The sequence below is a fragment of the Magnolia sinica genome, chromosome 4 (genome assembly GCF_029962835.1).
Source record: "Magnolia sinica isolate HGM2019 chromosome 4, MsV1, whole genome shotgun sequence".
In the NCBI taxonomy this organism is placed as follows: Eukaryota; Viridiplantae; Streptophyta; class Magnoliopsida; order Magnoliales; family Magnoliaceae; genus Magnolia; species Magnolia sinica.
Window position 1 is genome coordinate 1,279,298 of NC_080576.1, and position 15,284 is coordinate 1,294,581.

A 15,284-nucleotide genomic window follows, 5' to 3' on the forward strand; every position below is an offset into this window, starting at 1 on the left:
TCGGATCTTCTAATCAAAGTTTTAATACTTGAAAACTCGACCTGACTTAATATTTGGCTGGGTTGGGTGGACTCAGTGACTCCATCGAGTTTTTATTCAACTCAATTCGGTATGTAATAAACAAAATTAAGAAATATTTAATATAACGATTGGCTGCATTTCTCTGGTATCTGGTGGTGGGCCTGCTGATGATTGGACTATTGTAATTTCCTTTGCATCATTTAAATGGAGCATATATTGTAATTTCTTTCGCATACATTTCTCCATTTTCTTTACCAAGTGGTTCCAAATTGTAAGAGAATGTTTGGTAGATGGCCAAAAATGAGTTTGCTCATTTTAATTAATTGTAATAATATATTAGAGATCATGATTCCTTCACGAGGATAAAATAATCATGAATACCGAACGATCAAATCGCTAATAGATAATTATAATTAATTAAAATGCACAATCTCATTTTTAAGGAGTTTACTAAACAGGCCATGATGTACATTTTCTCTAAAAAAATGTTTTTAGTTATTTTAGGTGAGATGGCCACATAACGAGAAATGCTGAGGCCATTAAGGGAAAGAGAGATTGAAGAGACTACTCGCAGCTCACACGCCAACCAACTGGTGCATATGTGTGGATCTGAGCGTTAATCAGCTAGGGACCACTAACAACATGCCAATGTCAAATGATCAAGACTATCCACTGGTTAGATCCTTCACATCTGTTCGGAGAATATAGACCATTGGTAATCTGTTTTCCTAACCATCCGTTTTTCTCGTATAAATGCAGCTAACCTGATGATTTTACAAGCCTGAATTTTGGGCCAGATCTTGTTCATTGTGGGAACCACCTGATGAATGGTCCGGAGGATGGCATCGTGCGCTGCAGATCACTGCTTCGAACTATCACGTGCGAATATCCCGCAGTTATTGATACGAGGCGTGTACTGTCATTCCATGTGCACTGATTTCTCACGTGACCATCACGACCATATGGGTTTTGTCTAAAACGCCCGTCTTTAGGCAGCGGATAAAGCACCCAAGCTTTGTTGGGTCCACCATATCATGTATGTAAATCCACTCCGTTCGTAAGGTGAGACACCTCGTTTTAACGGTAGCATTGAGATAGAAAACTCCAATGGGCTAGACCAAAGGGAACAATGTAAAATTACTCCTAAAACCTTTAATTTCATGCCATGTGGTTCACCCGAGTTTTAGATCAGGTCGGCCTTTTTTTTTTTTAACCTTCACCCCATCCTGGTGAGTTACACCTGATTAACGGGTTTGATGAAAGATACACAACATGGTGGCTCCACACACAAACCTATGGTTGGAATTCCATCCCATGGCTCTCTGTGGTGTGGCACACATGAATTGTGGATCCGGCTGGTTGCTTCTTTTTAGAGCCTAGAATGCAGGATAGAACCTGCATGGACGGAGTAGATGTTACATATACATCAATGTAGGCCTCGTTTTTTTTTAAAAAAAAAAGTAAAAATAAAATTTTAACACACACTCACACCCGCGAACACACAATCACACCACAATGTGTGCTTAAAACAGGTGTGGTAGAGGAATGTGGTCCTGGATTGCAGGTGCTGTCCTTTCGAGTGGTCTATAGATAGAGAAGATAGATGGGAACGGGACCACCTTCTTAATATCTATTTGAACAGTACTTTTGTGGTTTGAGGGTTGAGTGAGAAAGGGGAACACGCTAATACAACTTGGTAAGATGGATATTTTTATTTTTTTTGAAGCAATGTATTTTCGCATTGGAAACTTCCTAGATGGTCCCTCAAACACAAATTATTGGAACGAAGCAGGCAATGGGCTGGGCCTGGGCCGGGCAAAAACAACATTGATATAGCCCAGGGTTTATCTATATTTGATAGTCTTGGCCAAACCAGTTCAAATTACGGTCCTAAGCCAACCTTAGGCCAACCTATTGCAGACATACCTGGATGCTGGCTCATAATCCCTTTGTGGATGAGTGAGCCTACCACTCAAGAACTGAAGTGCTTACAGCTTCATGACGCACCTCAAAATGAGAGCCCTCCTTATATAGCTTTAGGGTCATTTGTGTTGGGGTCATGTAAATGACTTCGAAATTCAATTATAGTTCTAAAGTTGGTTCACTCAACTTGATACTTGGACCGAGTCAACTAGGCTCGACAAGATTTCGAGTAGAATCTTTAGTAAACTTGATTCTGGCAATGACTCGTTATTAACTCAGGAAGACTCATCAAGATGAGTAGGCAACTTGGTCGGCTTGACACGACACGAGTGAATCCGTCTGGGTCTCTCACTCAATTGGAATTTTAATAAAATTTTAAAAAGAAGAGTTTAGAAATTGAACCCACAAGACCATTTTTTTTGCTCATAGACACTCCCCACCACCAAGCTAATTAATGATTTTGTTGTGTGATATCCTTTTTTTACATATACATATATTTTAAAGATTCCTTGTTATTTCTAAAAGTTGTAATTTATATTTATTAACTATCAAGTGGAATCAGGTCGAGTCAACCTTCCAGTGACAAACTGAAATAACATGTTTGATTAAAACCATTCTAGCTACAGTGGAAAGAAGGTGCAATTTCCATCCTGCAAGGCAGTTGATGATTTATTTTGCACCAATGGCTGAAAAAGCACAACCAAGCTCTCCCCTTGGAAATGGGAACTCTCATTATTTATTTTATTTTGAATTTGTTGTTTTTGTTTGTGCATAATACGGATTTACCATATGTTTTGTTTACCATTTATATATAGGGATTCTCACGGGGACACCCTATGAATCAACGGAAACCTCAGATTCATCTCTAGCGGATCTCTCAGTAGGATTCAAACTCAGATGAAGTTCTTACCATCTGTCAGAGAAAAAAGAATGAATTGATCTTGTAAGATTCTCTAAAAATTCCAAGGCATGCCACTGGAAGGTGGGTTTGATTGCATCCTAAAGCCCTTTCTACTACTTGAATTCTAGCTGGATTGGCCTTTGATGAAACGATGAATTTGCTTTTTTTAGGGATTTTACTTTTGGTCCAAGCCCTTTCATACGACCTACAGAAACAATTTTAATTGACCCTCCGAAGGGACTCCAGCCTGCCATTCACAAAAAGAATCGTATTATCTGCAAAAAAGATGTGAAACAATTGGGTGTCCACTTGAAGCAGAAAGTGACACATTTGCAAAAGCCTCTACTAAAATCTTCCATATCTAGGATGTATAAGCAAGAAGACAGCGGATCTGCTTGTTGCAGACACCTTGACGATTTGATAAATCCTCAGCTAATGATGTTAGTTAAAAAATGAGAACCAACGGTCGTCCCAACAGCTTTCAACCAGGCTTACCACTTTTCCATTGCATATCATCGCTTAATACAACCATGGGCCCAAATTAAGGCATGCATTAGTGAGTCAGCCATGTTTGGTCCATTATGGTCTGGCGAAATCAATCCCCACCATTGGATTAGTGTGATGAGCGGTCTATATTTCGACGACAATGTGGTCCATGTTTGACATTCATTCACCTTTAAGGAATATTGGTGAATCAAGTTTGGGATTTAGAGAACCCACATACTCCATTCCTTCCCAAAAGCTTTGGGCTTTGGAGAACCCACAAACTTTTTTTGCTGCAAGAGAATTCTCCCTAGCAGATTCAATTTTCAGTCTCCTTAGTATTTCGGCTTGAAGCTGGCCTCAAAAACTTTACACAAATCCAGAAATGTATGCATTGTTGAGAAAACAAGTCTACATTTCTCTTTTATTAGGGGTTAGGTCGATAATAAAACATGTTTCATCAACAATGGAAATCTACACTGCGACTTTGAAAAATGACACTAAGATATTGAGGATTTTGTTGAATCATTCGGACAGACCTTTTAACCTTCATTTTGATCCACCTTTAACCATTTTGCCACTTGCAAGAACATATTTTATAAGGTGGTAAACTGTGATGCAGCCCCTGGTACACTATGGTGTATCAAGAAGTACCATATCATACTCAAGTCTTCTTATATATGTAGTAGTCTTTTCATGAGAGAGGTATTCTAGAGTTGTTTCTTACAAACTTTGTATTTGTGAGTTGAGTGATTTCTCTCTTGTTAGGTGAGTAATTTTGGAATAAACGGCAGAATCACACAGAGATGAATCTATGATAGCAATCCAAGAGCGTACCAAGCAAATACAAAGAGAACACAACAATTTAATGTGAAAAATTCTTTTGGAAAAAAACAACGGCATAAAGCGACATAAATCCACTATGAAAGCATAAAATTACAAAGAGAAAAGACTTACCCGATTCGAATAACATGGAATCTCACCCTTTGCTATACCCTTTGAATCCCTAGAACTATTCAAAAACTCTCTGGAATAGTTTAGGAAACCTTGGAATATCTTAAAATGACTCTAGGAGCATCCTAAATACTTCTATTTATAATTGGGGAACTCCAACTTTTGCACCGATTTGGAATAATCCGGAAATCGCCTCAATTTACGTAGTCCGCGCACAATTTGCGTATTCTCCGACTAGTCGAACCAGAGCTCGGGCTAGTCGAAGGGCACTTCGACTAGTCGAACTTATCCTCTGACTGGTTGAATTTCTCAGAAGTTTCAAAATAAATTATTGTTAGACTTTCACCTGAACTTTCTCGGGCTAGTCGAATTTTCTCAGATTTAAGACATCTGTTAATAACAAGTAAGTCCCCAAGCTATCTTTTATTGGGTGAGTGATTCCCCAACCCCTTAGGGAGTGAGTCCCCAAACTATCCCTCATTGGATGAGTGATTCCCCAATCCCTTGGGAGAGTGAATCCCCAAGCTATTTTCTTTTCTTATTTTCATTTGGCTCATTTACTCTTATTCCTTAATTATAACAACAAAGTTCTGTTTTTGTTTTTTTCCTTCTCTTTATTACATTGCTTTGTGTTCTACATCAAATTGTAATAGCATAAATCATCCATGTATGACACCATACATAACACGCATTTGATGAGAGATGGAAATTCAGGAATTGGAAACTGATTGGGATGAAGGATGCTTGAACCTTTGTATACTTTTGAGCTCTTGCACCACTTCCTTCATCGTTGGCCTTTCCTCGCCCTTCTCGTGGATGCATCTTAGGGCAAGCTCTGCAGAAGCTTTGAATTGTTCCATCTTTCCCTCTTCCATAATGCCCACATCCACAATTGAGCTAAGCTGGTTCTTGATCATGGAAGACATGACAAGATTCCCCAACCACAGCTCCTCCCTGGTCTGGTCCAATGTCTTCTCTCCTGTTAAAAGCTCAAGTAGTAGCAACCCGAAGCCAAAAACATCGCTCTTCTCTGTGAATAACCCAGTACTCGCATATTCAGGATCGATGTATCCAACGGTGCCTTTAATAGCTGATTCTACATTTCTTTCGTCGGGTGATATTGAAACCGAGATCCTGAAATTGGTTAATTTTGCAGTGTAGTTTCCGTCCAATAGAATATTGGAAGGCTTTATGTGCATATGTATGATTGGCTTGGGAGATGAAGCGTGCAGATAGGTAAGTGCATCCGCAACTTCAGTGACAATTCTTAGACGATTCTCCCATGAAATCCGACCTGAAAGATCAGTCTCATGGATATGCTGGTAAAGACTTCCATTGGGGACAAATTCATAAACCCGCATGGGAACTTCAGTCTCCAAGCAACAACCCAAGAGCTTCACCACATTCCTATGGCTGATTTGTGATAACATGACAATTTCATTGAAGACAAAGTTCATGTCATCCTCATTTGCACTATCAGAACTTATCGTCCTAACAACGATCGTGCGGTCTTCATAGGTTCCCTTATAATAGGTGAAGGTGCCTTTCTTACCCAAAATTCTTCTCTCATCGTAGTGGTCAGTAGCCTTCCTGAGCTCTTCCTCAGAGAAGATCCTGAAAAGGTTTACTTTGCCATCGCACGAAGAGATTAGGTCTTGCAACAGCCGAGCTCCGTTGTCTAAGAACCTTCGTTCTGTATCTGTTTTCTTTGGAAAGGCCCCACCTGCAACAATCACACGAAAAAAAAAAAAAATCGGCGTTAGAAACTGACCATTCATACATTTCACCTGTATGACCATAACAAACCCAACAAAGTTTGAATGATCAAATACAACTCCATTGCATCACAATATTATCATTGACCTGTCCTTGATTGATCAGGACCTCAAAATGCTCATGGCCTTAAAAAAAAAAAAAAAACAGCCTAATTGTACATGTCTGTTAGCAGGAGTTTTACTGGATCATTCCTGAAGATAAAATACAGTTTGTTTGAAAAATAAACGGCTACGGAGATGAAAGTTACAACGAAAGCCCATCAATTTATGATGAGTCTTTGGCTGTTAACAAAAGGGATTGCTCTTGCTGTGCTGCACTCTATTCAAATATGCATATAAAATCGATCTTGAAAGAGATTTTTAAAGGATATCCAAGAAACATACTGCAAAGGCCTCTAGACCAGAGAAGATTACCAAAACAAGAATATCTGCTTCCAGAAGGTGGAGTTTTCAACCGAAGGAAAAGATGGTGAGGTGGGAAGGTGCCCAGCCTTTTCCTCATGGTTTCCAGTCAATTGCAAAGAGTCGCAACTTGTGATTGTGACACGTGTCCGGTTAAGAAATGATGTGGACGTTCCTCTTTCCATTGACGCGTCCGGGATTGGTGGGTCCAGATTGTCTGCCATGTGGGACCTACAGTGGGTGGCCCCTGGTTCAAAAGATCATACTGGCCCAATGATCTGGGCCATCGCTTCTCTTCATTTTCCTCCCTGGCTTTCAAATTGTCACTACTTGTGTTTTCTACCGTCCATTGTAAGGCCCCTCAAATCAGAAGGGTAGGATCATCCTATTGGTATGTTTCTTCAACGATGGTACATCCATGGTATGGTCCGCATGGTGGATGTCCCCATCAACTATCTCCTACGGATGGATATGGTTCTACAATAATAAGATGGAATTGAACTAGAGCCAGTTTTTAAGGAAGTGCTAATAAATAACAAGTGATTGGTTAGTGGAGACGGTGGATCTGGACCATAAACCTAGTGGACCCGACCATTTCATGATTAAAGGTTCACCAAGGACAGATGGCGCCTTCAAATGGCTGGTTGTTAACAGCTGATATTGAGTAGGAATTTTGAGAGAAAATGATGGCTAAGACTGTCCTATTAGTACGGTTTCTGAACGAAGAACCATCCAGAGGAGATTACACTTGTTGCACGGTCCGGATCCACAGCCTCAAATGCCATGTGTATGGTAGAAAGGGGCATCTATCGTGTTATCAAAGAGAGCGTGGCTATCATATCATTTCCCAGAGCCATGTTACTATCACCGACTCTCAATCTTAAACTTCCAGTACTCTAAACCGTGTGGGGCTATCATTTTCTGCGTTTGACTTTCTAGATCACACCGGTTAGAATTTAGAATTGGCACAAGATGAATGTTACTTACCTATTCTTGCATATCCACCGGCCAAATACAACCGTCCCACACGTGCCACTCTGGCCCACCTTTTCAATAATTCAGCTCTATTTCAGGCAGATTGAACAGCGTTTGGAAAAATTAATTCTATTGGACGTATGAGGTGGGCCATGCATGAGTCAATGAATGTGGAGTGTTGGTGTCTTTTTTTTTATTTTTTTTATAAATTTATTTTAAAGCTGTTGCTTCTATTGGCACATGGGTCCCATCTGATGAGCACACCGGCCTGATTTTGCAGTTCAGATTACATTTATTTGGGTGGAGGGAGTTGTTCTAGTTAAGGCTTCAAAATGGTAAGGGGCATTCTTCAAAGGAACGCTAGGGATGATGGGGAGAAATGGTTTGATAACCTGTCTCATATTTTAAACGAGATTATGGTCCCTGATAGAGTGGAATAGCAGAATAGGATTCGTGTAGCAAATTCTAATAAATTGAATAAGGCTTCAGAAAGAGAGTGATGGGAAAGCATGCATTTGGAAACTCCTGGGGTAGAAAGAGCATCTAAAAGATGAGATCGCATTGCTACCCTTGCTTGGAGAATTAATCCCCAACTGCACAATGGTGGATAGCTGATTTAAAAAAATGGATGGGAAGGGCTCGATCATTTTCAGTATATGCCTCTACAGTCCTGTCGACTGTTTTAAATTTCATGGGATATAATCTATATCAATGCCTGAAAGTCAATGAATTGAATTTTCAAAACAGATTTTAATAAATGACAATTTACCACTAATTTTTAAGTATTGTTGTCTCGCTCCATCCTTTTATCTAGCAGTGGAGGCTTGGCAGTACATACAGTCCAAATGATAGGGAAATGAATTTCCAGACATGCTATAACTACAATGTGACCCACAATTCCTACTAGCTCGAATTGTTGTGCATTTATGCCATGTTTACCATGGATAGGACTCGTAACTGAAAGAATGTTAGGTATAATCTGGATTGGATTGTCAGATCGGTGTCCCCAGATCTGGTCATGGATCAGGTAAGGTTGGCCAGTTGTGTAGAGAATTTTATACAAACCAATCACTACTCACTTTTCCATGCTTTTAGTTGTTTAAAATCTATCATCTTATCCATTTAAGTAATGTCAGAGTTGAACCAATCTAACCGCTGGTTGGACCTGTTTGAAAACAGGACAAGGCCCCATCTGGGTTTTATGACATTGGGATGAACTTTGTAACATTGGAATGACCAGAAGAACAACCCCACTACGCAGAAATTTGAAATGAACAACATCCATCAAGCACATTTTTTTTCCCCAAGTGACTAAGATGATCTTGAATCGAGTCGAGACTCAGCCATGGCAGGGGATAATACTGAACTGTGTGTTCTTTGTACCACAAGCATCCATTGCTGGGTCACCATATTTCATGGACAATACACACACAAAAGCAATGGACCAAGAATGGGACCGGAAACTCCTCCAAAACTCAAAACTATGATGGAGAATTAGTTACAATAGCAGTCCTTCTCCATCCAAACTCTTTCCATCTTTGTCAACATCTTGAACCAGCTTCTTGACCAGTTACTGCGTCGAGCACAAGCAGCATTTTTTCTCTAATTTCATTTAGATAAGTACTAAGCATAAAAATCAAATAATAAACACTCTCATTACCCGTCTACACTCATCAACATATACGGCTCTAAATATTCTTGTAAAATCTGATCAGATGTGCCAAAAGGCAATGGTCTTGCCAACACAAATTCTGAAGGGAATGGAACAAGCGAAAAAACCCGCTCATGAAAATCTTGAGTAACACAACAGCACTTGTAATGATATCCTTACAAGTAAGTCTTGGCTCCTTTTATTCTTCTGAGCTCCTGCGCCACTTCCTTCATTGTAGGCCTTTCCTCCCCTTTTGGTTTGACACAGCTTAAGGCAAGCTCTACCCAAGCTATCAGTTGCTCCATCTTTTTGTCACTCTCAATGCTGGCCTCCGAATCCAGGCCAAGCCATTCCTCTTTCATGGAAGAAATTACCAGATCTGAAAATGCAGCACCTCGGTCACCTGTCCTCTTCCAGTCATAAGCCTTCTTTCCAGTTAAAAGATCGAGCAAGAGCTCCCCAGAGCTATAGACATCGCTCTTTTCTGTCAATTTCCCTGTGCTAAGTATTCCGGATCTGCAGACCCATATGTTCCTTCAATCTTCTCCAATTCCAAACGTGTTTCTCCCAAGGGAATTGATACTGCGAGACCCAGTTCAGCTACTTTGGCGGAAAAGTGTTCATCCAATAAAATACTGGAGGGCTTTATGTCCCTATGTATGATAGGCCGAGGAGTGGCTTTGTGCAGATAGGTAAGTGCATCTGCAACTTCGCTAGCAATTCTTAGACAGTCCTCCCATGAAAGGCTTCTTTTGTCCACGTAATAGATATGGCGGGAAAGGCTTCCATTTGAGACGAATTCATAGACCAGCAAGGGAGGTTTTGTCTCGAGGCAGCAGCCCAAGATCTTCACCACATTCTTATGGTTAATTCGGGATAACACCGTAATCTCATTGAAAATATGGTGGGTCAATTGTTCGCTCTGCTTCTTAATGACAATTGTGTGGCCACGGGGGTTCCCCTATAATAGGTATGCGTGTCATCCTCATACAAAATCACTTTCTCTTTGATGATCGCTTTTTCGAGCTCTACCACAGAAGATTTGGATAGACTTTACTTTGCCGTCACCAGAGGAGATCAACTCCTCCAGCAATTGAGCTCCATTTTCAATGAACCGTTGTTCTCATTCCCTTCTCTTCAACGGGCCCTTACCTGCAGAAATAACAAGAGAAAACAAATAGCATTCATCTTAGCTGGATGGAAGTAGAAAATTCATTATTCCATCTATATTTGTAAGAAACCAAGTAATGAAAGAGATTGAAGAGGGAGGTGTTTGGAACCTATACCAATAAATAAGAAGTTGATGATAGAGGAGGGGATGTTATGTCCAAAACCCATGCCTTTCTATTATTTGCAATGCGAGTGCTTTAAGCTGTTTTGTTATCAATGAACTTAGTCCCCTCCTCTCAAATTCTACTATGCAAAAATTAATAACAATAATAATAGAAGAATTGAGGATGAGCAAATTGGTCAATAAGTCAGCTTTGCCACAAGTCGATGATGACTTCCAGTCAATTGGTCTGAACTTTATACTAAAATGTGTGTGGTTAGGTGTGGACAGTTCAATTAATCGATCTTGGCAATCTGTTAGGTCCTGCCCCATCATGGACATACCCAAAGAAATCTCTCTAATTGGATAATCTTATGGGTCCAAAGGTTTCCCTTCTTTTCTGAAGCCATTCGTTTTCCAACACATGGATTATCATTAGAATCATTCGTTACCATTATTCTTTGGAACCATAGACCATTCATGCGAAAAGGCCCACCAAATGGATGGTTGAAATGGTAGATTGGGTCTGTTTCTTCATAAGCAATCTTCCCATCCATATTGCAAGTGACTGATTAGATGGATAAAAGTCATCATAAGGGGATTTTTACAGCACAATCTGATGGATCGATTGGATCTTCCACATATCCCTATCTAAGATAGGAGAGTAAGACCATTTCTTGGTCTTTACAATGCCAGAATATGATCAATCAAGAGGAATGCAGTTACTGTAATCAGCGGAATCCATTCAGTTCCATTGTGTACCACTGAGAACATCTCCAACATGTTATTCCACATTTTAGGGTGATCTATGTCACTAATTGGGAGGCCCACTCAAAAATCAATATGGTCTTATTATCATAATGGGCAGATCCTTCAACCATCCCAACATGCATGCTGGCCCATCCACATGATAGTTCACCACATGAACATTGCCAATCAGTATAAATGTTATTGTACACTAATGTCTGCATTGCGTGAAACTTCCCAAGTGTCAACGTTTCTAGCATTTGCCTTTCTCACTAGATGTTGGTAGAATTTCTCTTTCAAACAGTTGGTGGTAGTATTTGTCCAAATGGTTGGAATTTTAAACCTAGAGGGGAAAATTATAGGCTTCTTGGCATTATAACACAGATAATGTGCAGGGAGCGCCTCTGCTGTAAACATGGCACCTACTTTGTATCCAAACCAACCAAGTAGTGGGACCCACTGTAGACTGCCACAGATGCTAACCCATAAATTCAGCTGAAAATATGAGCCCAATCAGCATATTGTTGGAAGTCTGATGGATGGAAAAAGGAAAAGTAGCAAGCAGATGAAATTGAACAAATTTTCTAATCAGAGGTCTAAATTGTTCAAGAATCTATTTATTGGACATGACCAATCTACAGTGGGTTCCACTATTTGGACAGTTTGGATTTGAGCATACCATGTGTACAAATCAGGGGAGCCCTCAGCACCTTAGATGTGATGAAAAGCATAGCACCCTATCATTCCACAAAGTAGAGGATGCGGTAATGCACCATTTATATTACTTGTATAGTATCTTGTATTACCTGGTAGGAGTGAGTCAGAGGTTTGCTAATCCCATAAGCATGTTTAAGGCAGCCCTTCTGCAGGCTATCACCTTTGTCAATGTTGTCCGAGGCTGCAAATCAGACTGGCAGGCTTGTCAGATCCGGCATAATGTTAGAACAATCGAAGAGCTTCAAACCCAGTTTATAAAACCAAAAAAATCAGGCCAATTGACTCTTCCTGAGAGATGAAAAACATGAATTGTTTTCCAGCTGCTGAACAAAATTATTTATGCTGAAACTGATAACAAGAACCACTGATTATAGAAATACAACAAGGGACTCAAATTTCAGGAGCCAAAAATTCATGGGATGTGTAATATGCATTTTGCCCATGCTTGATTGAAATCCCCAACTCTCTCGTTCATGTTTGATGACCGTGTTGCGATATGTCAGTCAATATACAGAGCTATATATAATTCCATCTTTTCTGTTTCATCAGCCAGTAGCTATATATTTTGCATTGACATCTTCCATGGTCCCTAAAACACAGATCTGATACTTGTGTTTAGCCCTACTGAATTGACATGATTCTAAATATCGTTCTGTTTAGCTGATGTGGATCATTGAAGAGGATTTTCAGTGGCTAAAATTCAGTTCCACAGTACAATAATAAAGATCCATTCATGTATTTTCCCAAAAGATGGATAATTGTTGGACCACATTTGCATATGGGCTCTATTGGGTAACACAAGCAGTATCTGTAGTCATGGAATAGGAAAAACGAATCAATGTTGTCAATCAAAATATAAATTCCATTTGGGTGGACAATGTCCAGCCAAGTAAGATGAGGAAAACAGAAGGGTGGGAGTGGCACTGAAAATAGGAAACATGAATACTATTTTGAAAACGGGTAACAAAATAAAGTATTAAGTTCTCCATTGTCCAAAACTTGAAAGCTTAAAAGAGTTAAGTATTCATTCTATTCAAAGGACTGGGTCACTGCCCAAATTAACTCTTGAAAAATTAAAAATTAAAAATTAGACAAAAAACACTGCTCCGAGAAGCATCTTCCAAGTAGATATTAAAGAGCCAATACCTACTACTGCTTTGATGAACTGAGGCACTTCCAGAAGCCCAGATCTCAGCATTCATCATCACCACCAATCGTCACTTTCAATGTAATAGAAGCATCACAGACCCAAAATCGACTCGTAACCACAAAACCAAACATTTCAAAGGGAACCACCACCATAACAAGAGCAGAACTAGCCATCCATATTTGTGGCTTCCACGATCATCAATTTCTAAGGAAAAACCCCCTGTATTGGACCGTAAAAAAGAGAGGGAAAAAAGAAGAGAACAATGACCATAAATTTTCTCAGATGATGGTCATCCTCTATAAGCCAGCAGCACTTGGGTTGCTAATATTCATGATTCCAAAAGCCATCTCAGGACATCATTAAACCAGCACATCAAAAGAAAGACAGAAAGAAAGAGAAATAGGGAATTTCATAGCCATAAACCAGCACAACCAAATGATACCCACCCAACAACAGTTTAACTTTCCTACAACTTTAAATCCGGGAAAAAAGGGTGTTTTACATGGATTGCCTTGGAGAAAAATCTCTTACATCGGAATGTCTTTCAAGATCACTAACATCGGAATATCTTTCCCTTTCTGTCATAGACATTGGTTCGTACAAGAACCTTAGTATCCTTCTGAGCTCCTGATGCACTTCCTCCATGGAAACGTTTTCCGTTTCTGTTGTATTCCTTGTTTCCAAAGATGATCTTATTATCCTTCTAAGCTCTTGAACCACATCCTTCATGGTTGGCCTTTCTTCACCCTCACGTTCGAGGCACCTTGAGGCAAGCACTGCAAAAGCCAACAATTGCTCCGTCTTTCCCTGGCTTCTATTGCCAGCATCCATTTTACCTTCGATGGATGGAATGGCCAAATCACCGCCCTTATCCATAATGGCTTTCGACCTCTCATGTGGAGATGTTTGGGTAAGCAGATCAAGCAGGAGCTGCCCGAAGCTATAGACGTCGCACTTTTCTGTTACTCGGCCTCTCGAAACTTGGTCAGGAGCCATATAGTACACGGTTCCCACTACGCGTGTCTCTACATGCGTTTCTCCTACAGGAATTGTTACACAGAGCCCTAATTCAAATACTTTGGGGGAATAGTTATCATCCAATAAAATAGTGGATGGTTTTATGTCCCTATGTACGATGGGTGTAGAAGTGGCCGTGTGCATATATGTAAGTGCATCAGCTACTTGGGCTGCAATTCTTAGACGGTCTTCCCACGAAAGGTCTTTGATATGGTCAGAAAGTGTTCCATTGGAGGCGAATTCATAGACAAGCATGGGAATTTTCGTCTCAAGGCAACACCCCAAGAGCTTCACCACGTTCCTATGCTTCATCTGTGACAACACTGCCATTTCGTTGAAAATATCGTCACGACCCCATTCACGGAACTCTATGAGAATGGTACGGCCACGGTAGGTTCCCTCGTAATAATTTCCACCGCTGTCGGGGAGAACTGGATTGGTGTTGCCAATAGCCTTTTCTAGCTCTGCTGCTGAGTACATCCGGATGGGATTCACTCTGCCATCACAAGAAGAGATGAATTCCTCCAGCATCCGCCCTCCGTTCTCTATGAAATTTCTCTCTTTTTCTTTTTGACTCAATTTCTTTAAGCGGAACTTCATCTCCCCAAATAACAGGGAAAATCAAAATAGCTTTTCTTTCCTTCTCCATGTCTGACGGAAATTAAATATACAAAAGCGACTACAAGGGAGGAGTCTACACAGTATGCTCGGCTTTCCAAACAAATCGCTTGCAGTTTCCAGGAAATCTCGTCATCAATTAGATTTTGAGGTCAAACGACCTTCCCTCTCTTCGTCTCCCTTCTAGACGCGGATTGCCTCTAGACGGATGTGGATTGCGCGGTGCGTAAACGCTTTGGGGCCACCATCGATGTATGTGTCTTATGCACGCCGTACATCCGCACATGACCCTAAAATTGAAGCATATCCAAAGCTCAAGTGGTTTACACTGTAATAATGATGTCCATAGTTGAAATCTTCCATTGGCTCATAGTAATAAAGCCACACTACGATTGAAGGGAAAATACAAATATCAGCTTACCCCTGTAATGATATTGTACAACGTTCAAACCTTCGTAGGGCGGTTCATCTACATCACTTGATTATCACCTACATCACTTGATTATCACGCAGGATGAACATAATGAGGCTGAGCACCGTCTTCCTTAACAGGATAACTGTCCCCAATCCATGGAGCTTCTCTAAACTCTTTACAAAGGCTTCTCGAATCCACAGGAAAAAAAACAAGCAAAATAGAAAATAAATTTTATAAAATTCAAAATTGATTAATGAATGAAATA

General features: G+C 40.2%; 2 protein-coding genes across 3 annotated transcripts; both read right to left on the reverse strand.

Moving 5' to 3' along the window:
* Positions 1-4,865: 4,865 nt before the first annotated feature.
* LOC131242085 (wall-associated receptor kinase-like 1) lies at positions 4,866-6,610 on the reverse strand. 2 transcript variants are annotated; one of them, XM_058240485.1, is made up of 2 exons: positions 6,472-6,610; positions 4,866-6,005 (listed from the first exon to the last, which is right to left on the reverse strand). In XM_058240485.1, exons 1-2 carry the CDS (start codon positions 6,557-6,559, stop codon positions 4,993-4,995), a joined length of 1,101 nt encoding a protein of 366 aa, XP_058096468.1. In that variant the 5' UTR covers positions 6,560-6,610; the 3' UTR covers positions 4,866-4,992. The 2 variants fall into 2 exon arrangements, with proteins under 2 accessions (XP_058096468.1, XP_058096469.1); XM_058240486.1 differs by lacking the exon at positions 6,472-6,610 and adding an exon at positions 6,306-6,464.
* A 2,651-nt stretch (positions 6,611-9,261) lies between these two features.
* LOC131241969 (wall-associated receptor kinase-like 17) lies at positions 9,262-14,729 on the reverse strand. Its single transcript, XM_058240325.1, has 2 exons — positions 13,481-14,729; positions 9,262-9,601 (listed from the first exon to the last, which is right to left on the reverse strand). Exons 1-2 carry the CDS (start codon positions 14,584-14,586, stop codon positions 9,262-9,264), a joined length of 1,446 nt encoding a protein of 481 aa, XP_058096308.1. The 5' UTR covers positions 14,587-14,729.
* Between the last annotated feature and the right edge of the window lie 555 nt (positions 14,730-15,284).

Coding starts and splice junctions, on each gene's coding strand:
- LOC131242085 (XM_058240485.1), bottom strand. CDS start 6,559: ATGAGGAAAAGGCTGGGCACCTTCCCACCTCACCATCTTTTCCTTCGG. Junction 6,006..6,471: donor AAGCAGATATTCTTGTTTTG/GTAATCTTCTCT, acceptor TGATTGTTGCAG/GTGGGGCCTTTCCAAAGAAA.
- LOC131241969 (XM_058240325.1), bottom strand. CDS start 14,586: ATGAAGTTCCGCTTAAAGAAATTGAGTCAAAAAGAAAAAGAGAGAAAT. Junction 9,602..13,480: donor GTAAGAGATTTTTCTCCAAG/GCAATCCATGTA, acceptor ATGGGTCTGCAG/ATCCGGAATACTTAGCACAG.